This window comes from Cinclus cinclus, chromosome 14 (genome assembly GCF_963662255.1).
Source record: "Cinclus cinclus chromosome 14, bCinCin1.1, whole genome shotgun sequence".
NCBI lineage: Eukaryota > Metazoa > Chordata > Aves > Passeriformes > Cinclidae > Cinclus > Cinclus cinclus.
The window spans coordinates 13766571-13779657 of NC_085059.1; the positions used below are offsets into that span (position 1 = coordinate 13766571).

The 13087-nt window shown below is 39.6% G+C and overlaps 1 protein-coding gene across 5 annotated transcripts; it reads right to left on the reverse strand.

Annotated features, from left to right (window-relative positions):
• Positions 1-1514: 1514 nt before the first annotated feature.
• Positions 1515-11811, reverse strand: CLK4 (CDC like kinase 4). 5 transcript variants are annotated; one of them, XM_062502367.1, is made up of 14 exons: positions 11688-11811; positions 9928-9987; positions 9171-9328; positions 7910-8135; positions 6680-6770; positions 6225-6291; positions 4868-4984; positions 4610-4776; positions 4411-4505; positions 3919-4048; positions 3535-3617; positions 2969-3048; positions 1956-2043; positions 1515-1870 (listed from the first exon to the last, which is right to left on the reverse strand). In XM_062502367.1, exons 2-14 carry the CDS (start codon positions 9979-9981, stop codon positions 1733-1735), a joined length of 1494 nt encoding a protein of 497 aa, XP_062358351.1. In that variant the 5' UTR covers positions 9982-9987; positions 11688-11811; the 3' UTR covers positions 1515-1732. The 5 variants fall into 5 exon arrangements, with proteins under 5 accessions (XP_062358351.1, XP_062358350.1, XP_062358352.1 ...); XM_062502366.1 differs by having other exon boundaries at positions 11695-11803; XM_062502368.1 differs by having other exon boundaries at positions 11691-11803.
• Between the last annotated feature and the right edge of the window lie 1276 nt (positions 11812-13087).

The following is a 13087-nucleotide window of genomic DNA, read 5'->3' on the forward strand; positions in this document are numbered from 1 at the left end:
AGGAAAGTCAATTTAAACATGGCTTATAGAATAGGGCTAAGCTGTATTTCCTTTACCAAGCACAACAAATTTCCCTACCTACCTGAGCAGCTACAAGCACTCTGTGAGCAAGAGCACACCGTCTTTCCCTAATTTCAATAGAACTGTTTTATGGTTACAGTTTTATTGTTATAGCAGCATATAAACTTTTCTGCCCCCATCTGCCTTTGATTTGCATTGCTTAGCTGATACACTCAGCCAAGTCCTGGCTTTGCCTCTGAAGCTGTGGGATGGAAAGTACTGTGAAGAAAATAATTTACTTGTCTGGCTCATCCCTACGGAGCTGACCTGCATGGCACAGACTAAACATTTTCTGTCATGCCAAGCAGAAACAATGTCATCAAACACAAACATCCAAGGAAAGGAGGAGGCTATGATGAGCTGTAATCAAGCCCAGGAGGTGGCACTGGTGACAGAAGATAAGCTTTCAAAGCCTGGCCCAGCTCTATTCTATCCCCAGCTCAGAGATATGCATGTCTAGAGCCTCTTGTAAATGAAGTCTCCCCAACAAAAGTTAAAAAAATCTTACTGTGCATCAGGACTAACTCACAAAACCTGAAGTCAGGTCCCTGTGGAGCCAAAACGATTTAGTTTTCCTTCCTTTACTACTTGTGCAGTAAAGTCAAGAGTGAAATAAATAGCCAAAATTTACTTATTAACAGTTAGAATCCACTTTTCCATAGAAACCTCGCTTTTTTCTGCTCAGCAAGCCACCCATATACAGTGTCAAATGAATTGAGAGTTGGAGAAAAAAAACATCAACTCAGAGATGAAAACTCCTAAACTACCAAAGTACATTAATAGGTCTTGGAAAGTTGCATCATTTTCTTCTCAACCCAGTACCAGAGTTCAGGAGTCACAATTTAGAACCCAGCCACCTCCATCCTGTACAGTCTCAATGCCAGCATTTCTCAGCTCCCAAGTAAATTCATTTACCAGTAACTAAAAATAAAAGCTCCCCAGAAATACACACTGAAGACTTCAGAATGACCTCATTACTGCAAGAGATTAAATATGCAACAATTCTGTGGCAGGCCATATTTCTCTGCAGCAATACTAAGTGCATCTTTCTATAAAATTATCACAAAAATGTTCATCTTTGATGACTAGAAACAATACTGAAAGTAGGAATTACTTTTCAGACCTTAACTAGAAGGATTAGCTATGACTACTTAACACTGAAAGCATCAGCCAAGTTTCTAAGAGCTGATTAGCTGGCTGGGGAGCAATGCATGCTATGTAACAAAAATCAGGGAAAAAGGTGACCCACAAAAGCTACCTACTTAGGGAATACAGTTTCCAACCATGTTTCAAAATGCCATCAGACTGTTATATACAGCATAACTAGGTGGATCTTTCCTTCATTACTTGTAAAAGGAGATTTTGGGGGAATGTTTCCAGAATTCCTTCAGCTAGCCCTGACCTACAGTCAGAGGGTCCACTAGCATCATCGATAAAAGGAGAGTGGTGCAGGCTTTCAAAAATGAAAATTACTTTTATTTTTCACTTTGATACCCATAAGACTACAACTGCTCAACAAGGTAAACATAACAGTTATACAAAACATATGTAATTATTTACAGACTTAACTGTACAAAATAATTTAAAGCTTACAAAAGTTTCATGCAACCTCTGCTGACTGACTGACACAGTCTAGGAAATCTCCTTGAAGAAGCATAGAAGATATATGAATTTATTTATTTAATGGATCAAAAAAAGGATGCTGCAAGGCTTCATCAAGAGTAATTCTTTTGGCCGGGTCATATTCCAGCATTCTGCGAACAAGGTCAAACAGACTTTGATGATCTGTGTCTTGGCAATGCATGAATTCCTGAAAGAAAAAAAAAACAGGAGGTGTTTTAGTGAGAGCTTTCACAACTGCAGTCTAACAGAGCAATAAAAATGCTGTCTCCTACCTTCAGAGGTTTACAGCGTCTCCTGACGTACCGGCCTGCAGAGCTGTGCTCATCCCAGTCCAACTGGTCATGGTGGAAATAATGCTTTCTGCAGGACAAGGGAAATAACAGTAAGCTGGTGTCAGTGCACACAGCAAGCAGATGCTTTTCCAAGAAGTTTTAAAATACCTTTAAGTGATCCTGCACGTATCTCTGCATTTGGGAGCTAACATTTCTTTTAGCATTTATTCACAGAGATCTGCTGGTTATTTGTCACTGCTGCCACAAGAATTAGAAAACCGTAACTTTTTTTTTTAGTACTACTTGAATCTATTGCAATTGCTGCTTTTCAAGCTTCTTCCCATTTTTCAAAATGCAGTATAATTAACTGGACAACTGCAACAAACTGTACACATTACCCAACCCAGAAATATTGGAATTCTACTCTGAGTTATGGACTTATCTACATGAACTGGAAAGAAGACAGCTTATGTAAGAAAAAAAATCAAATCATCAAATCCCAGGACCACTAAATTGTGGACATGAGAGGGGTCAGGGGAGAACCCTGCGCTGGCTGCTTCTCCTTGCCATGGAAGTGAGAACTCCAGCTGAATAGAGTTATCTTTGAGGAAGAGAGGATGATCATTGAAGCACGTGTCTGAGGGACACACAGGAGCAGCAGCAGAGGATGACAACTGCATTAGCAAGCAAGGACCCTCTTCCTTGCAGTAATTATTGTGATTACAACATGTTCTTTATTCTCAGTTTAAAGAAAAATTGATGTCTAATACTGTTCTGGTGACCATACCAAATTCAGCTTTAAAGACTTAGAAACATTAATACACAAGTTACAGTTCAAGAGGCTGACAATTCATTCTAAAACCAGAGAGGAGGACTACTGTCAAATCCTTAGGGTAAAAGGAAGTCCATCAATCCCTGTTGATGTGCAGCAACTCATAGCTTACAATGGCAACTTTGCAATTTCTCTTGTAAGAGAAAATATTAGGCATCTTACCACTTTATAATAAACATACCTGGATTTCTTGATCATGTGAGTGGGCAGAGGCCCCAGTATTCTTTCCATCATTGCCAGGTGTTCTTTACTATCATGAGTCTGAGTGGAAAAAGCAATGAAAGCATTTAGCATATTTTTCTCCTCCGAGCCACTTGGTAACAACACTCAAACAGAAAACAAGATTTTGCCAGAGCACTGTCACAATTATCTTTAAACACTGCCACCTCCAATTATTAAGAACAGATTATGCAATGCAGATTATACAACATTTTCCACAATTAGGATGACCCTTGAACAACAGTTCATAAACCAAATATTGTACAAGTGTTTTCTTGACTCAATTCCAGCAGTATCATGAGTCTTCTTCACTCCAAATGCTAGAAAATATCATCTTAGATATGGATACTCTGAAGGAGATATCCAAGATGTAACATTTTCCTGCATGGATGACAGCTTTGCAATCTCATATATATAATCCTTAACAGCCCATGGGGTTATGCCTTTTACATAGTTAAGTGCATGTTACCAAAAGATTAAAATCAGTAGTTTGCAAGAAACACATTCTACTTAAGCTTATGTACACACCTGAAACACTGTAAATCCCAGGTAATACTCAATCAGAATACATCCAATACTCCACACATCACACGGCTGAGACCATCCCAGTGCTGCAAAATAGGAACAAGCTTGTTTTACTTTTTAGTATACTCTCATATTCTGTAATCCACAAAGCACACACCCAGTTTCCACACATTTACTGATGCCCAACTTAGCCCCCATGCCCTCCTCAAACCCTGGTGTTTGTTTCTGGTTTTAGAGTACTTATTTTACTGTTTACTCTCAATTTTATCACCACCATCTAAGAGATGACTGATTACCAGAACCATGAGCAACTACTCCGGTTTATGAAGTAAAGACATCTGAATGAACTGCAATGAATTTACAGAAGGTTTAAGAGTCTTTACTGACCTAAAATAACCTCAGGAGCTCTATAATGTCTTGTAGACACTAATGTGCTATGATGCTCATCATCAAAAGTTGCACTTCCAAAATCAACAACTTTGATGTCTGTGTTTTTTAAAGTGCGTTCATCTCGTTTCTGCAAGAAATCAAAATGCTGTTAATACTTTCTAAAAGCATGCTTAGGCAAAAGGCATTTTCACATTATTTCCAAAGTACCAGCTAGCATAAAACATTTAACAAAATACTTCCTCCAAATACTTTAATTCCTGTGCAGCTCAATGCTCTGTGTAAGAAAAGTGGGTAACAAAGTGATTTAATCTTAATACCTAAAACAGCCAGTAAAGAACACTTGCAGTAACAAGAGTTCTTTCCCTCTTTTGTTAACCTCAAGTTTACCTCAGTTACTTGTTATCTAGGTTTTTGGTTTAATTTTTTAAGAGATTCAATGAAGACAGAATTAGTACAATTCAAGTTGGGAGAAACAAAGAACAAGCTTACCATTTTGGCATTGTACTTCACTATGTAATCAGACTCCACAAACAAGATATTTTCAGGCTTTAAATCTGTGTGAGTTAGTTTATTATGGTGTAGAACTACAAGGAAAAAGAGAACAGTATTCCATAATTTACATATTAAATTCCTAAAGGAGAAACCAAATCACATCCTTATATTTGACTGAGTATTGAAATTTACTTACAGTTTATAGACTGGCAAATTTGATAGGCCATGTTCCTAATGTCATTAATATGAAATGGCAGAAAGCTGTTTTCCTTAATAAAGTCATAGGTACTGAGCCCCAGTAGCTCAAAAACAATACAGACATGGCCATGGTGATCAAACCACTCCAGCATCTGGACACAGCGGCTTAGAAAACAAAATAAAACAAATGAAAATCTATTTAATAATTACTTTCCTCAAATCCTTGGTGTGCTGACTACTCAAATTTCATACTTACAAATTGCTGCTTGGATCCATGTTGTTCAAGTGCTCCAACACCTGTATTTCTGAACGGGCTGCCTCCCGGTATCGACCAACATTTTTCACTATTTTAACTGCTACATGCATTCCTCTCCTTGAAAAGAAAGTAAAGCATGCCAAACTGGATCTATTATTGTTAAATACCCACAACCCCAAAGCAGCTTGATTTTAATAAAAACACAGGAAGATTAAAGATCATGGAAAATTATGAGTTGGATTAGGGGAATTTGATTTAAGCATGCTGCACTCAACCAGAACAGTTTTTAAATTAAAAAAAGTAAGCCTGATCCTTCCTTTCTCAAGTACTTATATGCTTTTTAAATGACTTCTTAGCACTATTACATCATCTGAGGTAGAATAAACATTGGGAATCTGCATCAGAATGATTACAAAATTAACAAAGTTATCATCCGAACAAAAATACTACAAAAATGTGACTTCTTTTCCCCCCAGCAACTTGCACAACTTATTCTGGCTCTTTTCCAGTGCTCTTATGGAATCGGGGGAATTGAGCAATACCTGAAGTTTGGACTGTGAGCATTTTATACCAGTGAAAACTGCCCTGCACTGAATGCCTCATGCATTCAGACTGCAAGGCTCTTAAATGGAATACAGATACAGCTCCCTCTGTGCCATTTGCTCTCAATTCTGTCTTTATGCTCTTTCAATTCTAACAGAATTCAATTTCAATTCAGAATACCCTCTGCTCTCACAACACAATCTCAAACTCCAGAACAGATTTAACTTATGAAACGACAGAACAAACAAACCAAAGGTAGAGGAAAAGGTACTAAAAACACACCACGGAACTGATGACATAAAATATACAGTTAAAACAGTCTGGGTTCTAACTGTTAGAAGATAAAGAATTAATGGAAATACAGTTAAGTTTCTTCTCCTTCACCAGACATGCCCACACAGAAGTAATCATTCCACCTAAAAAGTACTGGATGCTAGGTTAATGATGATTCACAAAAACTTTGAAGTAAAATTTTGATTACGAACACTGATGAAAGCAATTTACAGTTCAACCAATTCCAAGCAACTGCTTTTCAGAAACTGTTTCCACTAAGAACCAAAACTACTTTTGCAGCATCACACTGCACCATCTAAGTCTCCCAACCTAATTCTGCACTCTTCAGCTGCTTCTCATGTTCTCCAGTTACAGCAGCAGCACTTAACAGAAACAGAAAAATGAAACAAAAGAGTTCTCTATCATTAAAAAGGACATTTGGATTGCAACTTTCTCTTAAATAAAATGTCCTCGAGCTTCAATTTCTTATCTAAGTATCTTTTATCTTGAGATCCACTGATAAAGATAACCCAACACTTACATATCATGATCTATGCACTCCACTACTTTTCCAAAAGCTCCTTCTCCCAAAGTTGCAACAATTTCATCTAAAAAGAATAAAGAGAAGTTAGAATTATACAACTACTTAAAGGAGAATGAACATATTAATGTAGATTTTAAAATGTGCCATTACAAAAGCATAATTACTTTAAATTTCAGCATCAGAATGCATTACTTTATTGGACAGGAGTCATGAAAACAGTTAGCCAAAAAACTATCTCTTGTTCTAATCTCAAGTTCATTTACTAATTGGAACTTTTTGACCACAGTATTTAAATTCTACAGAAAAGAAGATATGCAAAAAAACAAAAAAGCACAAAAAAAAACAGAACAAAAAGAGCAATGAGATCTCTTTAGCCCCCCTCCTCTGATAGACTATTCTAAACAGATTTTTTTCTGAAAAGTTTTTTAAAAGTGTTGAAAAATGTTCTATACATCTTGCTCTTAGAACGTCTCCACTTTCACAGATCAGGTGACCCTCCTCATCATCCTCTACACTCCTGGATCTTTTCCTTCGGTGACTCTTCTGGAAACGGCACCAAGATCGTCCAGCCAATCAATATATCAGAGTGAATTCAGGGCAGAATACGCAATTCATTCAGCGGGGAGATATTCAGGCATTCAGTTACACACCAGGCCACGAACAGTTGGCAGGAGCAATTTCAAATTCAGTCCCCAGAAATTCACAGGGCACAGTTTATGTTACAGAAGAAAAACATGGCAAGGAACAGATTTTCAGATAAATACTTAAAGTGATACAAGCAACAGAAAAAAAAACAACACAATTTTGTCTCTCAAACAGTGGCTTAATTGAAGACAGATTAAGACTGCAACACTGCTATTTCTAATACTTTGCTAGCAAATAGCAAAAGCCAGTATTTATTTACATACCTAAGCTCTCAGTCAGGTGAAATGCTTCATGTAAACAATTTTATTTCCCCCATGTTTAGAGAGGGGAGAAAAATTACTCGAAGTCCTTCATTTGCATTATATAATCTAACAGCTTGCTGTTCTAGTGCAGAAATGTGGTATAAAACACCTGGAGCTGTAGATGCATCAGTGGGCATCACGGCAATAATGAGACATTCAGAGAGCACACCTTCAAAGAAGGCAAGCAGCAAACTTATCCCATCTCACTAAGACATTAGGTGCCATTAGTTGGGCACAAGGCATATCAAAGCTTTCTGGAACTAGGTGTAGAATTGTTCACATCAATTTACCAGACATGCACATTTGTACTTTCAATTCATGTTAAAAAGGCATGTCATTTCAATTACTATTAGCAATATGGTGGATAGCATCTCAATCCCCCTGAAAAAACACAGTTCGCTATGCTGCACACCTAAGTGACTTCAAAACAGGACAGTTACCTGTCTTCAATTTCAAGGCAATATTTTTCAGATCAATCCCAGAGATTTTGGCTACCAACCACCTACATTCCCAGTGTACAACTAGCACTGATGATCCCACCCCCGCCACCCAACACTGATCCAAGAATTTCTACAACATATTTACATGCTCCACAAACAGACTCAAATAAATACAAACCCTTTTTTAATAATGTATTTCTAAAAGTACCGTGGATCAGGAATTGCAGCTCTAGCACTCATTTAAGAAGTCTATTACCACTAATTCATTAATAATAAAGTTAAAAATTACTCATACCGAATGTGATTGGTGACTGGAGCAATGATGTCTCTTATGCTTCCTTTTATGACTACTTTTCCTGCTCCGACCAGAGGATTTGCTATAGTGATGATGGTGACTCTTTTCATAGTCTCTGTGATAATGCCTGTGGTCATACACTTCACAGAAGTCATTTCTGTATTCCTCAACATATCTCCGGTCATGATGGTCTCTTTCATTTATGGCTCTATCGTCCAAATAATGACTGAAAATATATTTTAAGTGAATGTTCTCCACTTCAAAAACTTGAGGTTCCAACAAGATAAGTGACCTGAGCTGAGTTACACAGTATCTGTCTTTAGAGCAGAAATGTTTTTTAATTGAATCCCTCCCCAAAAATAGTGGAGCTTTTGATGTTATTTTATTAGGAATTTAACAACATTGTCAGTTTCAAATACATGTCAGTCATCCACATGAACAATGTACGATCTATCCACAGATTGTATAGTAAGAAACTCAGACTTAAAAAGGAGAAACACTTCCTAAAATATACTGAGAAACGTCATTACAACATTAAAAGTCACATGATTAACCACTTTCAATACAGAAATCATCCCTCCTATGCTTTCAAAGCTCCAGGTGTTAAATAAAACCTAGAGACTGAGAGAAATAGCATTGTTCTAAGTGCTCTGCAACCAACATTAAAACCTCAGAGATAATCTGGAACAAAGATCTTTTGCACAGAAAACAGACCATTAAGAAAGCTGCTGAGGCACAGAGTTCCCTTACTGCTGTACACCTACTCCTTCCAGCATTTTAATTAGTATGAGCTTTTAAAATAATTCCATTGGATCTTTTCAAGGAAAAAAAAAATCAACAAAACAAAGACAAAAGAGAAAAACACATCTTTCCAGTGAAAGCAACATGGGAGAAAACACAAATCACTTCGAACTCAAGAGAAATTCATACTTACCATTGCATTAAATAATTAAACCTTCTCCTTTTGTTCACATTTAATTAAAAGGCATCCTTTTCACTTGAAATTTAATATTGATTGTACTGAATACCTGTATTTAACTGACACCACTGAGACAAACTAGTAACATTTACTTGCTTTTATTCAAGGACTTCTATTTAATGGTTCAGGTTCTGTGTTAACAACTACATATCAGGCTTGTCTTAAGTAAGCCAAACCATAAGGAACTAACAACTCTGGGCATTCAAAAACTCTTACCCTGAAAGCACATTTACTTTAGACATGGTAAGAAACATTTGCACTACTCAGTTCAGAGTTTTATACCTTTCTGAAATGCGACTGGGTTTATAGTGCTTGCTCTCTTGGCCACTGCTGTGGGACCTCTTTCTGCGTTTGCGGCTGCTACTGTGCTTCCTCTGATCCCAGCTCCTTCTGTCGTCCCACTCAGGACAATGAGATTGCTTTGAATGCCTCATCTCCCACTGGAAAATACAATAATAATAGTAATTATTATTTTCTTAAAAACTGATGAACATACATGTAGGTGGAAGTCAACAATGGTAGTCTGATCTAGTAGGAAAGAACTAGAAACACCCATTTTTCCTCAGCTTCCTCCCCCCATTATTTTGGTTTGGTGAGCAGACATAGCTCCCTCATCCCAACACAAATCAAATTAAATAGGCCACCTCATCTACATTTAATACCTTCAAACATGTCATTAAAGCCTGTTTTAAATAAGCTCTCAAGTGACTAAACACAATAGTATCCTTAAAGAGCCCTCTTATGGAAGAAGAGGCTTCCTCTCCAAACATCCTCTAACAAGAAAAGCTGGATTTAGGCCTACTGTACTGCAAATTTACTACATGAAAATCAAGTATGCACAATCAATCTAAAACCTTCTCTTGCTAAACTGTTCACAGACCACCAGGAAGCAGTTACTTTTAGTAACAACCACTGTGAACTCTGACGGATTAACACAACTTTGGAGCACCTGGAGCCAAGTCACAACTTTTGCACCCTATTAGCATGCAGGACTGTGGGTGTTCTACTGCTCAGCTGATTTGACAAAGACAAAACCCACCAGCTTCTGTTGCTGGATGTTAGGTGCAGGAATTCTTTGTTCAAACAGGTACATGCACAACTGAAAAATAAAAAAGGCAAAGTAAAACACAGCTGTAGAATTAAAGAGCGTAACAAAACCAACTGTTATTTGTTTACTCATCTGCAGCAGGAGTTTTCTGAAAGTAAGAATAAACTTCTGTATCTATTCCAGTATATTCCAAAGAATGAATTTATACAAGATAATAAAAAGTTTCTTCAGTAAGCAGTGACAGTGAGAACAGTAGTTTAGAGACAATGACAGCAATAGAGTAGAAAAATCTTGACTGTAAATCATGTGTAAATTGTGCAAATCCGTGTAAATTTAGAGAACAATGCCTCTATACAAAGAAAAGGCATTAAGATGGAAACTCCTAGAACATGCAAAACTCCTGCAAATGACAGACCTATTCTGAAAAAAGGGGGTTTTTTGGTACTTGCAGAAGATCTGTGAAAAGCTGGTATTAAAAAAACCCCCAAAACATCTGAAATAAAGTTTTTTAAATCAAAAACATATTAACAAACTGTGCAAAATAAGTGTCTTATATACATTTTAGGTAGGTCATGATTCACAAAACTTTACTCACTTGTGAGATTCTAAATAAAAAAGAAATATAATAATGCAGCAAATGACAAAAACACCTGAAAAAAAATTTAAAAAAACAAATCCGACTTGATGTTTCATTTACATACTTTAATTTCCTCTCTTCTTACACAGCTCCAAAGCCATTTTCCTCTACTTTCACCTTACATAACTTCAGTTCTGAAGCACACTCAGGTTTCAGTTACTCTTGAGGTGCAGAGCTCCACTCAGTTATAGGTGAACTGAAAATTCTGGTTATGGTTGCTTGGAATTTTTTTTCTTTCCCTACATAGCAGAAGGCGGGCTGCACTAAGGCTCTGTAATGAACAACTATCTAAATAAAATCACCATTAAACTATCCTGCAGAGCAGGGCTTGGGGGCAAAAAGGATGGCTATCTGACACAGGATACTGGAGAAACCACCTTAAAGTTTTTGACTACGGTGCTCTATCTGATTTTATGCGCCGAAGAACTTCACTTATGTAATACTGACAGCTGCCACGAACATATGCATTCCTGTAGCATGTGGAACTAATCCATATCACAGGCAGTTTTCACTCCCACATTTTGCCATAAGGCTCCTCAAGCAGGAGCCATTCCCGTTTTGAACAGATCCATACACATAAGGGCCATGAAAGCCCTGCCGTAAAGCTGCCTACACAGCGATTTCTTAATGCCTCTCCCCAAAATCTTGGCAGGCAGAGGAGGTCAAAGGCTTACTCCTTTGCGATGGCCAAAGTCCGACACCGCAGATCCTGGAAGTGACCCCCGCCACCCCAAGCCAGGAGCACCGAACCCATTTCCACGCCGCGTTCCCCCGGAGGCCTCCGGGGGAGGAAGGGCCGGTGCCCGCTGCCGCCTGGGCGGGCGCCAGGCACGGCCGGGCCCGGTGAGCCCAGCTCCGCCCGCCCCAGCCCTCCGCACATCCGCAGAGACCCCGACAGAGCTCCTGTGCCGAGCATCCTCCTCCCCCTCAACACCTCCTGAAGCAGCGCTTGATGCGCTCCGCGCCGCGGATACAACGCTAGCAGCATACCCACCCCCCCTCCCCCCCCGCTTTGCGTCCCCGCCGTTTCCCCGCTGCTTCACCCCCCTGGAAACTGAAAGGAGTGAGGAAAAAAGCGAAGGGTGAAAGGAGAACGAAGAAGGGCCGCCCTCACCACTTACAACTGGAACAGAAAGCGAGCGAGCTCCGTGTCCGCCCTGAGCGCAGACAAAATGGCGGCTGCGAGCACGGAGAAGCGCCTTCCTCCTTCTCCCTCGTTCTCGCGGCGTCTGTGCGCCGTGACGTCAGACGCACAACGTCAGGGCCGGCAGGGCGGGAGCGCCGAGGAGAAGCCCCGCCTACACAGCCCGCCCCTGAGGCGGCGGCTCTGAGGGGAGAGGGGTGGTGTTTGTGCTGTCCCGTCCCACCCCCGACCCCCATGCTGGGCATCGACTTTACCCGCATCTTCATGGCTGTGTAAGCCAACCTCGTGCAGGAGTTCAAGCATCGAGGGCGAGTCCTGAGCTGCGGGCCTGCCCTCCTCTGGTGCCACATCAAAGGCGTGTAGCAGTGCAGAAGTCGCCCATTAGTCCCATCCGGCAATCAGTTCCCTGTAATGAACTCGCCAAACGCGGCGTTTAAGCAGTTTGGTGCGTGCGTTGATTCCACAGTTAGGCCTGGCTCCAGGCTCACGGTTCTGTCTGTGCGAGCCTTTCGTGTGTGATACTCACGGTAAAAACCCCAATAAAATATATTATCTCCTGCAGCCTGCGACTTGGAAGTGCCCCTTTCGCCGTGTGCAAAACTGCATGGATTGCTGTGCGGTTCCTGCCTCATTCCGGAGCACGTGTGGGATGGCGGATCCAGCTGAGTCATGTCCTGGCAGAGGTAAAGCCCGGTGTCCCAGTTACTGCGGGCTTCATGCTGGACTGCACAGGGAACGCTTGGTATCACCAACTCCTCCTGCCCTCATTCAGGCAGAATTTAATAAGCCCAAAGAGATTGTTAGGAAGTAAAGGAAAAGCACGCACCAAAATAGGGAAAAGTTGAACTGAAATGCAAGCTTCAGATTTAGGAGCTTACGATGTTTTATCTGGGGAAAATCACAATCTCTGAAGGTTAACGGGTAAATTGAAAAATTCCTGAACTCAGTGACTCTTTCCCAGAATAATTTTAGCAAGTCTTAACTCTAATACAGCAAGGTTTTACAGCTGAAGCGAAATCCAGACTAGCTAAGGTGTACTTTTAATTTAATGAGTGCTATTGTCTTTTTAATGTCAGTGCCCAAAAACGTTAGTAAATTGTTCTAAAATTAGAGCATACTTTTGCATTTGTGGTTTTAAAATTTTCATTAAAATTCGTTTGCCAACGAGATAACCATTTAAACCCAATTTGCACTAGAGTGGAAATCCCGTTCCTCTTTTTGTATTGTTTTCTTCTTGTTGTTGTTGTTTTGGTTTGTTTGGCGTTTTTTTGTTTATTTGTTTGTTTGTTTGTTTTTTCTTTTTTAAGAAGAGAAACTAAGATACAGAGCATTTACACCTGTTTGTTGCCACCTGTATTTTTAAAAATGTT